This window comes from Ursus arctos, unplaced genomic scaffold, assembly GCF_023065955.2.
Source record: "Ursus arctos isolate Adak ecotype North America unplaced genomic scaffold, UrsArc2.0 scaffold_14, whole genome shotgun sequence".
NCBI classification, from domain to species: Eukaryota; Metazoa; Chordata; class Mammalia; order Carnivora; family Ursidae; genus Ursus; species Ursus arctos.
The window spans coordinates 62581248-62595115 of NW_026622808.1; the positions used below are offsets into that span (position 1 = coordinate 62581248).

Below are 13868 nucleotides of genomic sequence, written 5' to 3' on the forward strand. Positions count from 1 at the left end.
CCTTGAACATCTGTACTTTAGTTTATTTAGCAGAACTGGGTTGGATGGTAGAAATCTTGGGACCAAGGTGATCATGGCCTTGTCCTGCTGCCCCCAACCCTAACCCGGGACCTCCCACTCCTACAGACACACTGTCCCGTCTGTTTGGATCCAACTGGCCTGATGCCCAGAGTCAAGGCTAGACTCGTAGGAGGCTGTCTGAGGTCTGCAGACTCCCAGTGTGGTAGGAAATCATAGGATCTGGATTCCAAAGACATGAGTGTGAATTATGTCCTGAGCAGCAGCAAATCCCATCAGTTCTATGAGCATTTTTTTTTTCATGAGCCAAATGCAAAGTGTCTACATCCTAAGGTTGTTGGGAAAACCAAGTGAGATAAGGAATGTAAATACACTTTGTAAACTGTCAAGTGCTGTACCCTTAGTGGAAAGTACCACAGCAGATTAGAGGAGAGCACAGCTCTGAAGTGAGACCCGCCTGGTTTCACTTCCTGGCTCCACCACTCACTAGCTATTGGATCCTGAAAAAGAGACTTAACCTCTCTGAGCCTGCTTCCTCATCTGAAAACGAAGTCACAAAAAGTACCTCTCGTCAAGCATAAATATTATGAGATGCTTGGCAGATGCCTGGCACATAAGGTGTACTCGATAAATGTTAGCTCAGTCGGAATCATTAAGAAAGCTATAACATTTTTGCTTCAAGCCCAGTACAGATAAGGGTAGAGTGAGGAGACCCCCCCCCCCTTTTCCATAGGATCTCCAGTCTAGACCATTCTGAATGGACAAGTTGCTTCTGCTCTCTGTCATGCATCCTCTGTTGATTAGGAACAATTATTACACTCCACAGGGTTGTCAAGTGTTCAGGAAGAGAATGCTTCAGTAAGTAAAATCACTCCATGGATTGTTAAGCTGTTCACATTTTGGAGTTGGTGATAGCAGGAGAGGAGTTTCTGGATTGTTGTTTTCTGTGTATGATGGAAGTTCTTTTCCGGACCTTGTCATGTTCACCTCACCCCACCCTTCACTGCCCTTACTCCACGTCTCTCCTTGGTAGGGAGGAAAGGGTTTGTTTTCAAGTAGCAAAGCATGTTGGCTAATAATCTTTAATGACACATATGCCTATAGAGTTTACCTATAAAAGACAAATCAGCGTGATTGACTTGGAATAGAATTTAGTGTTAAGATTCAGAACACCCTAGCTCAGAAAGCAAACCCAGGGATGGTTAGGAGGTCATGTGATGATGAGAAGATAGAATTTCCAAAAACGTAAAATCACGACTCCTGTGCAAATATAAAATAAAACTTAGCAAAGATTTTATTCAACTCATTAGTTGATGAAGTAATCAATAAGATATTTAGACCCGTTCAAAAAGGATTTGAGGGGCTGGGTATTTATAGGCAATTTAATGTTAGGACAAGATTGATGGGTTAGGTACATAACTAGATATAATGCCCAACACGACAATAAACCATAACCTTCCAGGTTATCTATTTCAAAAAGATAAAAACTCCTTGTATTTGTATCTTTACCAGACAAAAATCTCCAAATTAACATGTAGCTTCACCAAGTCTGGGAGTACAGCAAAGTAAATATGTCTAGATAATCATTGAGGGGATTATTGCCACCATATGACATTGAGAGGACGTGCCACCCACTTTTCTGCCTTATGCTCAAGTTTTGGATAATTTTTTTTAATAATGGTAAATATTTTACTTTACAAACAACCTTTTAATCTGATTTAATGCTCACAACAGCCCTGTGGAGGCAAAAACAGGCAGGGAAAACCCGTTTGGAGAGAAGGAAACCGAGTTACATATGGGAGGGGAGTTTCTGTTGTCTAACCCCATGTCCTCTGTCCATTCCTAAACTCCATATTGCATTTCTTCTTTTCCCTTCTTCATGTCTGTCCTACCTTGTTCTCCCCCTGTAAGACTTCCCCTGGGGGTTCACCTGAAGGAAATGCTCAAAGTGGAGAGGAGGCCCTGTTGTTCTCCAGCCGTTGTGTCCCCAGGGCTCCTGGCCTAAGTCCTTTTAAGTCCCTGATGCTATTCCAGTTCCACAACATCCTACTCTTCCCAAGCCAAAGAAAATTGTCAAAACATGTTATCTCCCCTCAGGAAAAAAGATGGAATAGATGCTACATTCCAGGAACCCATTTTTTTAAAGTGATGGCTCCTTTTAAGCTCTTCTGTTTCCAGCTACTGTGAGCCACTGTGAGCCGCCACTGCACCATCTTTCATCCAAGACAGAGTCCACATCAGAGAAACCTACTGTTTATAAACCAGAATATCTTGTTTGAAACACTGTTTCTGGTTGATGTTTTCCTCTTCTCAATAAACAGGATCATCATTTTCTGTGTCCGACATAGCCAGGTCTGTCTGGTTCCTGGATGAATGACATGTAGGGGACAAATGGCTATTTATTGTGTTAAGCAGTCGGCCAGGAAACTGGCAGCAAGTGTGGCCTGATGGCCCAAATCTGCTTCTTCCTTGCAAGGCCATTTATTTTTCTCTCCCACGGACTTCTGTCGCCATGGAAATTGTCCCACTAGCAGGATGGAGACTAAGGCCAACTCTCTGCTTCCTGCACTTAGTCAGAGAGGCAACACTTAGACATATGAAGCAAAGGAGACAGTAAGAAAGTATATGAGGTGTGGAGTTAGAAAGTAGTTCCTCTAGGGGCGCCTGGGTGGCATAGCGGTTAAGTGTCTGCCTTCGGCTCAGGGCGTGATCCCGGCGCTATGGGATCGAGCCCCACATCAGGCTCCTCCGGTAGGAGCCTGCTTCTTCCTCTCCCACTCCTCCTGCTTGTGTTCCCTCTCTCGCTGGCTGTCTCTCTCTGTCAAATAAATAAATAAATAATTAAAAAAAAAAAAAAAAAAGAAAGTAGTTCCTCTAAAGTTCCCTAGAATTCTGAAGCTGGAAAGGGAATTTTTTTTAGAACATCTGATTCAGGGTCTCTCAGACCATTTACACGAGGTGTGCTGACAAGGAGAACAAACACTCAGTGCATAATATGTGCATGCCAAACCCTTTCCCTGCAGCAACCCATTTAACCCTCACAGTAGCTCCATGAGGCAGGTTGGTTCCTATTATCTCCACTACCAGAGGGAGAAACAGAGACTCTGCCAAGTCCAGTCACTTGCCCAAGTCCCGCAGAAGAAAGGAACAAATTTAAGACTAAAATCCAGACCTTGTGACCCCAAAGCCTGGACCTCTTCACTTGAAATAGCTGCCTGTTCCCCACCTCTTGTCTTGTTCTTCACATGGGCTAGCACCTCAGAGGCCGTGAAAGCCGTTGCACACACCCAGTGTCCACCATTTTTACTTGATCATGTAATCCTTCGCGCTCCCAGCCATCAACAACCCCTTTGCAACATCTCACTGAACAAGGATTCTGTGGAACAGGATTCTAGCAACCTCGATCCAGGCCAGTTTTCTCATCTTACAGAGAAGCAACTTCGGCTGGGAGAGGAAATGAGTTGCCTCAAGCTGCACAGCTAATAAATGTCAGAGTTGGCACCACAGAGCCAGCCCCCTGCCCCGCAGGCCCATGCTCTGTGGCTTGCTGCTGCCTCGCATCACTATTTCTTTTTTTTTTTTTTAAGATTTTATTTATTTGACAGAGATAGAGACAGCCAGCGAGAGAGGGAACACAAGCAGGGGGAGTGGGAGAGGAAGAAGCAGGCTCATAGCAGAGGAGCCTGATGTGGGGCTCGATCCCATAACGCTGGGATCACGCCCTGAGCCGAAGGCAGACGCTCAACCGCTGTGCCACCCAGACGCCCCCGCATCACTATTTCTAAGCAAACCCTGAGCCAGCAGCTCAACTCTTGGGCCAAGCATCAGGACTAATCCCCTTATAGGATGCCTGTTAAATCAGCCACTCGTTAGAAGAACAGCAGTGCTCGCACGCAGGGTGCTTTGCCACTTATGAAATGCTTCCACATAGCTCTTCAGTTTCCAGGCTTTGCTGCCTCTGGGTCTTTCTAAAATGATCCAACAATGAAGCCTTATTCATAAGTTGTATACCTTCCAAAATAACCACTGAATCACTCAAACATGAAGCGTGAAAGGATCACTGTGTTTCAACTGGTAGAAGCCAAGGTGACAAGAGTCAGAAGCAGTAGAGGTGGAGGTTTGCACGGTGCTGGATGCCAGGGTTCTAGAGAACAAAGTTCTGCCTGTGACGGGAAGCTCCCCAGCTTCGGACAATGAGTTGATGGTGAGCATCCTCGTGTTTTTCTTTGTTACCAAGAATCTAGCACTGACCAGGCAGATGTGAACATGCTCTCTTTCCAATGCGTGCAGCACGGCCCTTATTCTGCAGAGTTGTGAACATGTATCAGAACAGCGCAGTCCGCGAGCACGTGTGCAAACAGCAGCTGTCAAGTGAGAGATGGGGAGCGAGGGTCACTGTGGGAAGATTTGAGGTACAGAAGAGAAATATGGTGAAGAATAAGTGTGTCTTCTCGTGTACTTCTTCGGATCCTAACCGTAGCGATGCAGACGGTCTCCCAAGTTCCACTGCCTGTTTTCCCCCCACTTAAGAGCAAAGAGACTAAGGAGTAATGCTCAGATGGCAGCATCCCACCCATCATGTCCTCTCGTGTCTTTTTGCCCTTGCACATTTTCTCCCATCTTGGAACCCCCGTCTCCTCTTCTGCCTGCTCTTTTTGCATAACCCCCATCCAGAGTCACCTCCTCTAAGAAGCCTCCCTGGACTTCCCATACATGTCTATTCACACCTTCCTCTATGCACCTAAAGTCTGCGTGCAAAATAACACCAACTACCAGATTTTAGTACCCAGTGTGAACGGGCACTTTATATATATTACCTTTGTACCCATTTGACAAGTAGGGAAACTGAAGCCCAGTGTGTCCAAGGCCAGTATGCGTTTTGAGTCACGATGCTGGGTTTGGAATCCACGTCTCCCAGGTTCCAAAGTCCATGCCTTTCTGCTACATAACAGGTAGCTCCCTCTGCCTCAAACTTATCCCTTCCAGAAGCAGGTGATAAGTATGTGTCTTTCCATCTCCCTCTGGTCTCTGAGTACCTCTAGGGTACACCCGAGTCCTATGATGTATCCCTGTGCCTGACATATGCTAAATAAATGGTTAAATGAATCAACAGTCTGTTGAGTGAGGAGGTTATCCCTTTATCTTATGAGTTGATGAAGCCTTATTCTTGATAAAACCATAATACACGTGCATAACTGTAGTAAGTCCTCCCCACCCCCAGTGGAGGGGTAGGTATGTTTCTCAGCCAGCAGATCCACACACTAACCCCCTGCTTCTCCGGTTTTAATGTAATAAAAAACTCCTGGAATTTCGTGAAAGTGCAGATTCTGAATCAGAAGGGCTGGGGCGGGAGCTGAGGGGCTGTGTTTCTGGCAAGCTTCCCATGATGCTGCTGATTTGAAGACCCCATTGGAGAGCCAGTTGGGTCTCAACACAGCAGCAGCAGCAGCAGCAGCTGGTGACAAAGAATAAAACCTGTCCTGTGTGTTGTTTTCCTTCCAAAGGACCACCAGATTTCAAATGCTCCTGATTTTCCGTGTTTTAGCAAAATATTTAAGTTATGCTTTGAGCTATAAACATTTGGCAGCATGAACATTTGTTTGTGCCTGTAGCTTTGGTTTAATCACACCCTATCAATAAATCACAAAGGAGGGAGAGGAGGTACTCGCTGGAAGATTCCATTCCAGTGACAAGTGGACCAGGGGAGCTGGTGAATATGGAAGAAGGAGGAGATGATCCCTCACTAGCAGGGGATTTCCAGCGGGGCCCTGGTGGCTGGCTGGCAACAGCACCGAAAGCCCCCACCTCGTTCCATTTTTATTGGGAAGGGCCCCACCCTTCCACACTTGCCTGCCCTATGGCCACTTCCCTGGCTGGTCTTCTCCATTCTTGGTAAACAGTAACTGATGGCTTATTCATCTCGAGCCCTTTGAACCCCACACAATCCCTTTGCTGGCATGCCAAGTCTTTTAGAGGTCAAGCGATCCCCGGTCCAAGACTTTTAGAAGGAAAACACCCTCTTTTCTGTCTCCTTTTCCAGATGTCCCTGGGCCAGCAGCAGTCAGCAAGAGGTGTGCCTTGTTTGAAATGCAAGGGGACGTGTTCAGGCTTTGAGCCACATCCATGGAGGTAATGGAGTTTGTCAGGAGAGGCTCTGCCGGCCTTCATTTCTTGGCTGTCCTTTCTGGGAACCCCTGGTCATTCTTCTCTGCTGGGACTGCTTAAGATGCATGCGTTTCGGGGAGGATTGGCTCCGGAGTGAATGCACTCCTGCTTGGCCTAATTCAGAAATGACAGAGAAGCCCTTGGGAGCCAAGATGAGAAGGAGTTTAGTGCTTCACACACCATTTCAAGGCGGAGGCCACCAAACTCAGCCCACCAAGGCTGCACTGGGAAGATACGGGCAGTTGTTAGTCCGTGCCTGGTCCTCTCTGGATTGTTCTATCCTGGGGCTTGGTGCATGTGGTTGATCTCCCCATACTATGTCATTGCCCCTGTTTTAATCTCAGATGCCCCTGGGCCAGAAGTAAAAGTCACTGTGTCCGCAGGACTTAAAAACCAGGCCGTCGTGCATTCATACCCACAAGGCAGGGCCATAAGACCCAGCTGGACTGGGATCTGCAGAGTTTTTCTTGTCTTTCATTGAGGACTCTGAAAACCGGAGGTAGGGCTGCCCCACTGCAGAGCTCCCGGGCGCTATCACCATCAGCATCTACATGGAGGGCGCCCACTGGAGGTGTGTAGGGCACAGCCTTTGTGACTGTCCCTGCAGCCCTGGGAGAGAGAGGTTAATCTCTGTAGAGCACGATAACAAAGAGGGAGTTTTTGTCTCCTCTGCCAGAGGGTTTCCTTGGACACTCCATGGGGGAGGAAAATTTGGAGGTTTTTATCTCAGAGTTGTTGACTTCCATTGTGAGAGGGCAATTGCAAAAACATTTGCTGAGCTGAACCAAGTCTTTTACATTTAAATGTTGAAGTAACCCTGAGCAGTAGGTAGCATTTTCTCCATTTTTCAGGTCAGGAAACTCAGAGTGGGTAGCAGGGAGATGTCCAGTACATGGCAGAACTCAAACTTGGGTCTTCATGAAACCTACCCGCATGCTCTCAAACACTTGGCAGTACTGTGGGTCATAAGCCTTCGAAGCACAAAACTGTTCCTTGACTCCATTCCCTGACAGCCCTGGACCTCACAGGAGCTCATATAGTCTTCTGGATGCAAGGGACCTTTAAGGTCGTCCAAACCCCACTCCATCGCCTGCACAAATTCCTCCCACAGCGAACACACTCCCCATCGGGGGAATGCCCTGCACATCTACTCTGGCCACTGGAGCCCTTTCTGGGCTTGAGGAGAGTCAGCTTCCCTATCCTTTTGCCCCCTGGTCCTGAATCTGCCATCAGGGTGTCACAGAACAATGCTGACTCCTCATCAGCTTTCCGAAGACAGCTGGGATAGCTCCTTTTAGAATCCTTAGGGTAGGGGGTAATGTTCCCTGAATGCTCCCACCAACTCAGTTTGATAATGCTTTCCCCTCTCAAGGATCAGTCCCCTTACTGCCTGTTGCCTGACATCTGAAAAGGTTCATTCAACATATTTTGTCTGGTTTTCTAGCTGTTTATGGCAAGAGGGCAATTCTGGGCCTTGTTCTTCGGGACTATAAGCAGGAATGTCGGCATTGTTTTAATCCCTACGTTCCCCCACCATTCTACAAAGGACTTGAACGTCAAGTAAATTGATCCTTGAGAAATGCAGATTGTAGCTTCTGGCCCCCAGTGTCAGGTGTTGTCTTTGGTTTGAATAACTTTAATGGGGACCTAAATTCATGTCATACTGGAGCAGGGAGGTCCCAGAACCTTAGGGGTGAAACCACATGAAATCATTTTTATGCTCCAGTTCTCAAACTACTTTCGGTAGTTTGAAAGATATTTGAATGACCGAAGTGACAGCCAGCCTGCTTTAATGAGCAAGTCTCTCGACTAATAATCACAGGACAAATTCACGTGCTGACTCAGCTTGAACAAACACTTCCCTTCTGTAAGCCTCACCCTTCCCATCTGAAAAATGGCAACATTGGAGTCCATGTGCTCTAGACTCCACTTTTGGCTTTAAAATCAGTAGTTTCGGGCAAGCTGTCTATAATCAAATTAGTGATTGACATGGTTAGCAGAATTAGAATGGTAATTAGTATTAGTGGCGCAGATGGTAGAATTACTTGGAGAGAAGGGTACAGAGTGAAGGCAAAAGCAGACTTTCATGAAAACAGAAGGGGAGGCTCCCCGAGCAGCCTGCAGCCTCCTGCTTCCCTGATGGACATGCTGGGTCCCCTGGCCTTCTGAGCCATCCTCAGGATGCTGACCTGCCCTTCAGGGCAGGGGCACACACATGTCCAGGACTCCAGGCTTTTCAGACAGAGCCCGACAGAAAGTCTCTTCCTTGCAGGGATTCTTTTTTTTTTTTTTTTAATATTATCATAATCCTAATAGCTTTATTTTTTTAAAATGCACACTGACTTCAGTGAGTAGAGAAAACCCCCAGTTTGAGGGAAGTAGGGGACATAGTATGAAAAATGGGAGACAGACCACTGGCTCTTCAGATTACCCAATTTTACATTCTTCAGGGGTCGTTCTTTGGATTCTCCCCGTGTCCTCATCGTGGCACCCCCTCTGATGAGGTCCTGTCTCCATGCTGGTGTAGGTGGCTACACCGGGAATTACAGTGTTAACTCTGCCTCTTCTCCCCGGGGCAGTGAATCTTTACTGGTAACTCTGCCCACTGTGCTTTTCAGGAGACAATCTAGAGAAAGTCAACCAGAGCTGCTTAAATTCCTGAAAGGCACCCACTAGGGACTCTGGCACTTTGATGGGCATCTAAATCACCTCTGAACAGGATTACAAGTACCCTGCCCAGATCCCACTCCTGACCCATGGAACCTGACTAGCTGGGGCCATGGGGGGGCATCTCCAAGTTTACCAAGCTCCCCAGGTGATTTAGATGTGCAGCAAAGCTTGAAAACTCATCAAATAGACCAAGGGTCAGCTAACTTTCTGTAAACAGCCTATTCGTAAACATTTTCGGTGTGACAAGCCATATGGCCTCTAGCACAACTAGTCAACTTGGCCCTTGTAGGTGAAAGCATCCCTAAGCAACATGTAAATGAATGAATGTGATTATGTTCCCATAAGTCTCTATTTCAGGACACTGAAATTCAAATTTCATATCATTTTCCTGTGTCACAAGATAGTAATCTTCTTCTGAATTTTTTTTTTCGACCATGTCGCAACATAAAAACTATTCTTACTTCACAAGCTGTACAAAAATAGGGGATGGACCAGATTCGGCCAATGGAATGTAGTTTGCCAACTCCTGATGTAGACCAACTCTCTCACTGTCAGATAAGAAACTTGACCGTGGGCCTGTGCTGGACAAGCGTTCAGGCTGGAATTAGAGTTCAAGGCTTTGCCTTTTCCAGCATTGTAGGTAGCCCAGGACAGACTGCAGAAATAGCCATTTTAATACGATTGAGGATCTTTCTGGGTGTGTCTGTGCCCCCTTCAGTCTGGGTGCCTGGAAAGAGTAGAGTGGGGTAGGGGGTTATCTTCCTCATCTGTAGAATCCCAGCAACAGTGCCTGGCAACATGATGGTATGAATAAAGGGCAAAAGAACATTGACCCAATTTTAAAGAATATCTCATATCCATCAACATTTTCCATTTCAAAATGTTTTGCATTTGCCACATCTCTAACAGCATCCTGAGAACCAAAAAAGCAAATGGCGGCTTCCCCACCCAGCTCCATACATGGAAGGCATTGGGGCTCAGATGATCTCGTGGGACACCAGGCTTTCCCTTACTTCCTTCCTCTTCCGCCTTCCACTTCCCCCTCTGCTGCTGTCACTCCCCATGTGTAAACTGGTTGTGCTATCCCCTACCTTAGAGAGATAGTCTCCTTCGTGCCTGGCTTGTAAAAGGGAGAGGCAAGAGGATATTTATTATGAATAAAATGCCCCAATTCTGTAAAATGAATAATCCCTTCTTATGAGAACAAAAAGAAAAGACTTCTTGTTTTGCCCTGCATCATCTTCAGGGTCATATTCTGTATTGAAATACTGGAATTATCCTTGAGGTCATCGATTTTACCATTTCTCAAATTGTAGCCCATTGCACGTGAACTTGGACTGCAAGCTTCTCTTCAGATAACACTGGAAACACTGAGTTCTCCCTGCCTTAAAGTCACGCTGTATATCAGAGCATTAAAAACAAGAATCAGCCTTGCACTGGAGAAATGTGTTTAACCTTCTGTAACCCACTGTCTCCCATACTTATCACCCTGAGCCTTTTTCCACGTGCCCTGGTTCAGACCAGCAGAACCCCCGCCCCGCCCGAGCATGTGCAGTCCTCACAGGGCCCAACCTTACTCTCTGTTACAGTGTCCGTTGGATTTTCTCTCCCTCTCCCACCCCAACTATAGGCTCCTGGAAGGTTGCACTGGGGCCTCCCTCCTTTTATATTAGGCAAGGGTTTCTCAACCTCAGCACTATTGACATTTTGGACAGCACAATGCTTTGTTGTGGAGGGGGCTGTCCTCTATATTACGGGATGTTTAGCAGCCTTCCTGGCCTCTACGCTATAGAAGCCAGTAGCACCCCATTGTGACAGTGACAATCAAAAGTGTCTTCAGACATTGCCACATGCCTCCTGGGGGTGTGACCTTAGTTTAGAACTACTGATGGAAGGGGCGCCTGGGTAGCTCAGTTGGTGAAGTGTCTGCCTTCAGCTCAGGTCATGATCTCAGGATCCTGGGATTGAGTCCCGAGTCGGGCTCCCTGCTCAGTCGGGAGTCTGCTTCTCCCTCTGCCTCTGCCTGCCGCGCGCTCTCTCTCTCTCTCTCTGTCAAATGAATAAATTTTAAAAATCTTAAAAAAGAAAAAAAAAGAACGACTGATGGAAAAAAGGAGGATTGCTTTGGGCATGCCTGGCTGTGAGGTCTTGTGCTATGCAGTGACACGTCTCTTGCTTGGGCCTGCCTCATCCCTGTTGCAGGTCTTGACGTTGCTCACTTTACTTAACAAGTTCTTAAATCTCATGCGTGAGAGCAACGGAGATAGAGCACACCTCAGGTGTCAGGCCAGAAAGGGAGGGAAGCGGTTTTCCCCTATACTGGGAACACTGTGGATTTTGAAACCTGAACAGCATGGCACAAAGCAGCCAGTTGCTTTAGTTTTTAATTGTCAGAGAGAACCATACGGCTTTCAAGTGAATTTGACACTTCCCCAGGATGCTTTTCCTTCTCTGAGCCTCACCACAAAGCCTTGCCAGTGAACATCAATTTCTCCAGCCCAAGGGGTTTTCTGAGCTCATTCCCTTCCCCCTGGGTCCTATCCACCCATTTCTTGAAGAAAATTTCCAGCTGTATTCTAACTTCAGTATGAATGCTAAAGAGTTGAAAGTTGCTGAAGCTCCAAGGATCATGGATCTTGGGAGACAATTTCAATAATTCCTTAGAGCAGAGGTCAGCAAACGTTTTTATAAAGGACCAGATCACGGATATCTTAAGCTCTGTGGGCCACACGGTCTCTGTTGCAATTATTCAAGTCTGCCATTGTAGCCCAAATGCATCCACAGACAATATGTAAATGAATGAGCATGGCTGGGTTCCAATAAAACTTTATTTACACAAGCAGGTTGTGGGCCAGGTTTACCCCACAGGTCATAAAGACTCCTGCTTTCGAGCATCTCTAATGAATAAACCAGGCTTTGCTGTCATACCCAAAGTGAGTAAAAATGTGCTGTTCTTTTTGCCAGCAAAAGTCACATCCCATATTCCCCACAGACTGATAGTCTCCCAAATGCAGTTCCCAATCCCAGAGGCCTTTTGATCTCAGGTTACCACTTGTCGGCTGCCAGCCCTTCCAAGTTACTAAAGTTGAACCTTGAACTTGCTTTCAAAAAAGGCAGATGCTACCAGCAGGAGACTCTGCTCTTCTCCTCTGGAGGTTGATCTCATGTGTCCCAATTCACCTCCCACCCCAGGAAAATATGCAAGTCGTGCAAATGCAGCCACGAGGACCACTGCTTCAGCAATGAGCTGGAAGACGATCGGAAAATTGGCCGCTTGCTGATGGACTCCAAGTATTCCACCCTCACGGCCCGGGTGAAAGGCGGGGACGGCATCCGGATTTACAAGAGGAATCGGATGATCATGACCAATCCCATTGCCACTGGGAAAGATCCCACCTTTGACACCATCACCTATGAGTGGGCCCCGCCTGGAGTCACCCAGAAACTGGTAAGGCAGCTTCCTCCAACCAAGTGGTGGTTTTCCTATCCTTGTAAATCTTAGTCATGCCTGAATTTCAAAGGTAGGGTAAGAAGAAGGCAAGATTATAGAAATGATAGGAATAGCTCTGGTTCTAAACCTGCTCCTGCCTCGCTATCTGATCTTGAAGTGAAAACTCTCTGGGCCTTGGTTTTCCTCATCCATGAAATGGATAGAAGGGTCTCTGAATTGTAAGGCCCTTCCAGCTCTAGTCCAGGGCCGTCCATGGTTCCCTTTGGGCTCCCCACTTCTGGACAAAGGATGGTTTATCATTCTAAACTCAGAGTGCTTGTCTTCATGTGTGAGATGTTCGTCTTCCCTCAGAGTGGCCTGGGATATACCCATTGCAGGCCCGTGGAGGAGCACAGAAACAGTCCTCTCTCCTCTCCAACAGTGGAGGCCTCTTGGGCTTGGAAGGGAGAACCAAACCAGCTTTACACAACCCTGAGGAAGAGGCACCCAGAGAAGGACAAGGTCACACCCTGGCTGACCATGACAAAGACCCCTAACAAGTCCCCATGCACAGGCCTCAGCCCAGACCAGTAAATCAGAAGCTCTAGGTTGCAGGATCAGGATCACCAGACATGGGCAATTAACCCCTCAGGTCATCCCACATGCAGCCACCTTCAGGATCCAACAGACCAGACCAGTGCCCCTCAGATTTCAACAAGCATGTACGTCTTCTGCACAGCTTGCCAAAGTACATCTAGTAAGCTTGGGGCTGGGCCTGAGACGCCACACTCCTGACACGCTCCCAGGTGATGCCACTCCTGCTGGCCCCCAGACCACACCTGGAATAGCAAGGGCCTAGATGCATTCCACAAATCAATGAGATGAAAAAGTCCTACAGTTTTAGAGATGCAAGCCTGGCATTTTAATTAAATCTCTTCTGGGGAAAAAAGGAGAGGCTTCAGCATCCTACATGTTCATATCCCCACAGGCTCCTCCCACAGCTTCAGCTATACCCCTCACTCATTACCTTACAGTGCCCTGACCGTCCTCTTTCCTGCTCCGGAACACTCTAGGCTTTTGCCCTTCTCAAGGGACTTTGCGCTTACTGTTCCCTCTATGTGAACTGTCCATTCCCTGCTCTTTGCGTGGCTGGGTCTTTCTGACAGTCAGGTCCCAGGCAGGCCTTCTTGAACCACCCAATCTACAGCAGATGCCACCTACCCTCCCGCTACATTTTTTCTCTCTCAGTTCGCCAATGCTTCTTTAGAAGCTTTGATTGCAAGCTGCAGTTGTCTGATGTGTGTCTTTGCTTAGTTATCATCAAGGGCAGACACCATGCCGGTCCTGCGCACCATCCTATCCAGCACCTTGCACCATGCAGAACACATAGTAGGTTTGATGAGTATTTGTGCTGCGTCACCCTCCTGGCCACATGTGGTCTGTGGACTGACACTGCACCACAAAATCCTGGGATTGGCCCACAAGGAGAGGTACAGAAATTGAGAAGAAATGTCAGGGAAATTTAGTAGCAACTGACATCAAGCATGTGATCAGAGACCTCCTCTCACTGAACAGAATTCCACTG

At 47.2% G+C, this 13868-nt stretch overlaps 1 protein-coding gene across 1 annotated transcript in view; it reads left to right on the top strand.

Annotated features, from left to right (window-relative positions):
- The window catches only part of LMCD1 (LIM and cysteine rich domains 1), a 58334-nt gene that overhangs the window by 23073 nt on the left and 21393 nt on the right, over window positions 1-13868 (top strand). The window contains exons 2-3 of the mRNA XM_026501271.4: window positions 6059-6147; window positions 12046-12301. Coding sequence (XP_026357056.1) covers window positions 6059-6147; window positions 12046-12301 — 345 coding nt within the window. The remainder of the gene's footprint in view (window positions 1-6058; window positions 6148-12045; window positions 12302-13868) is intronic.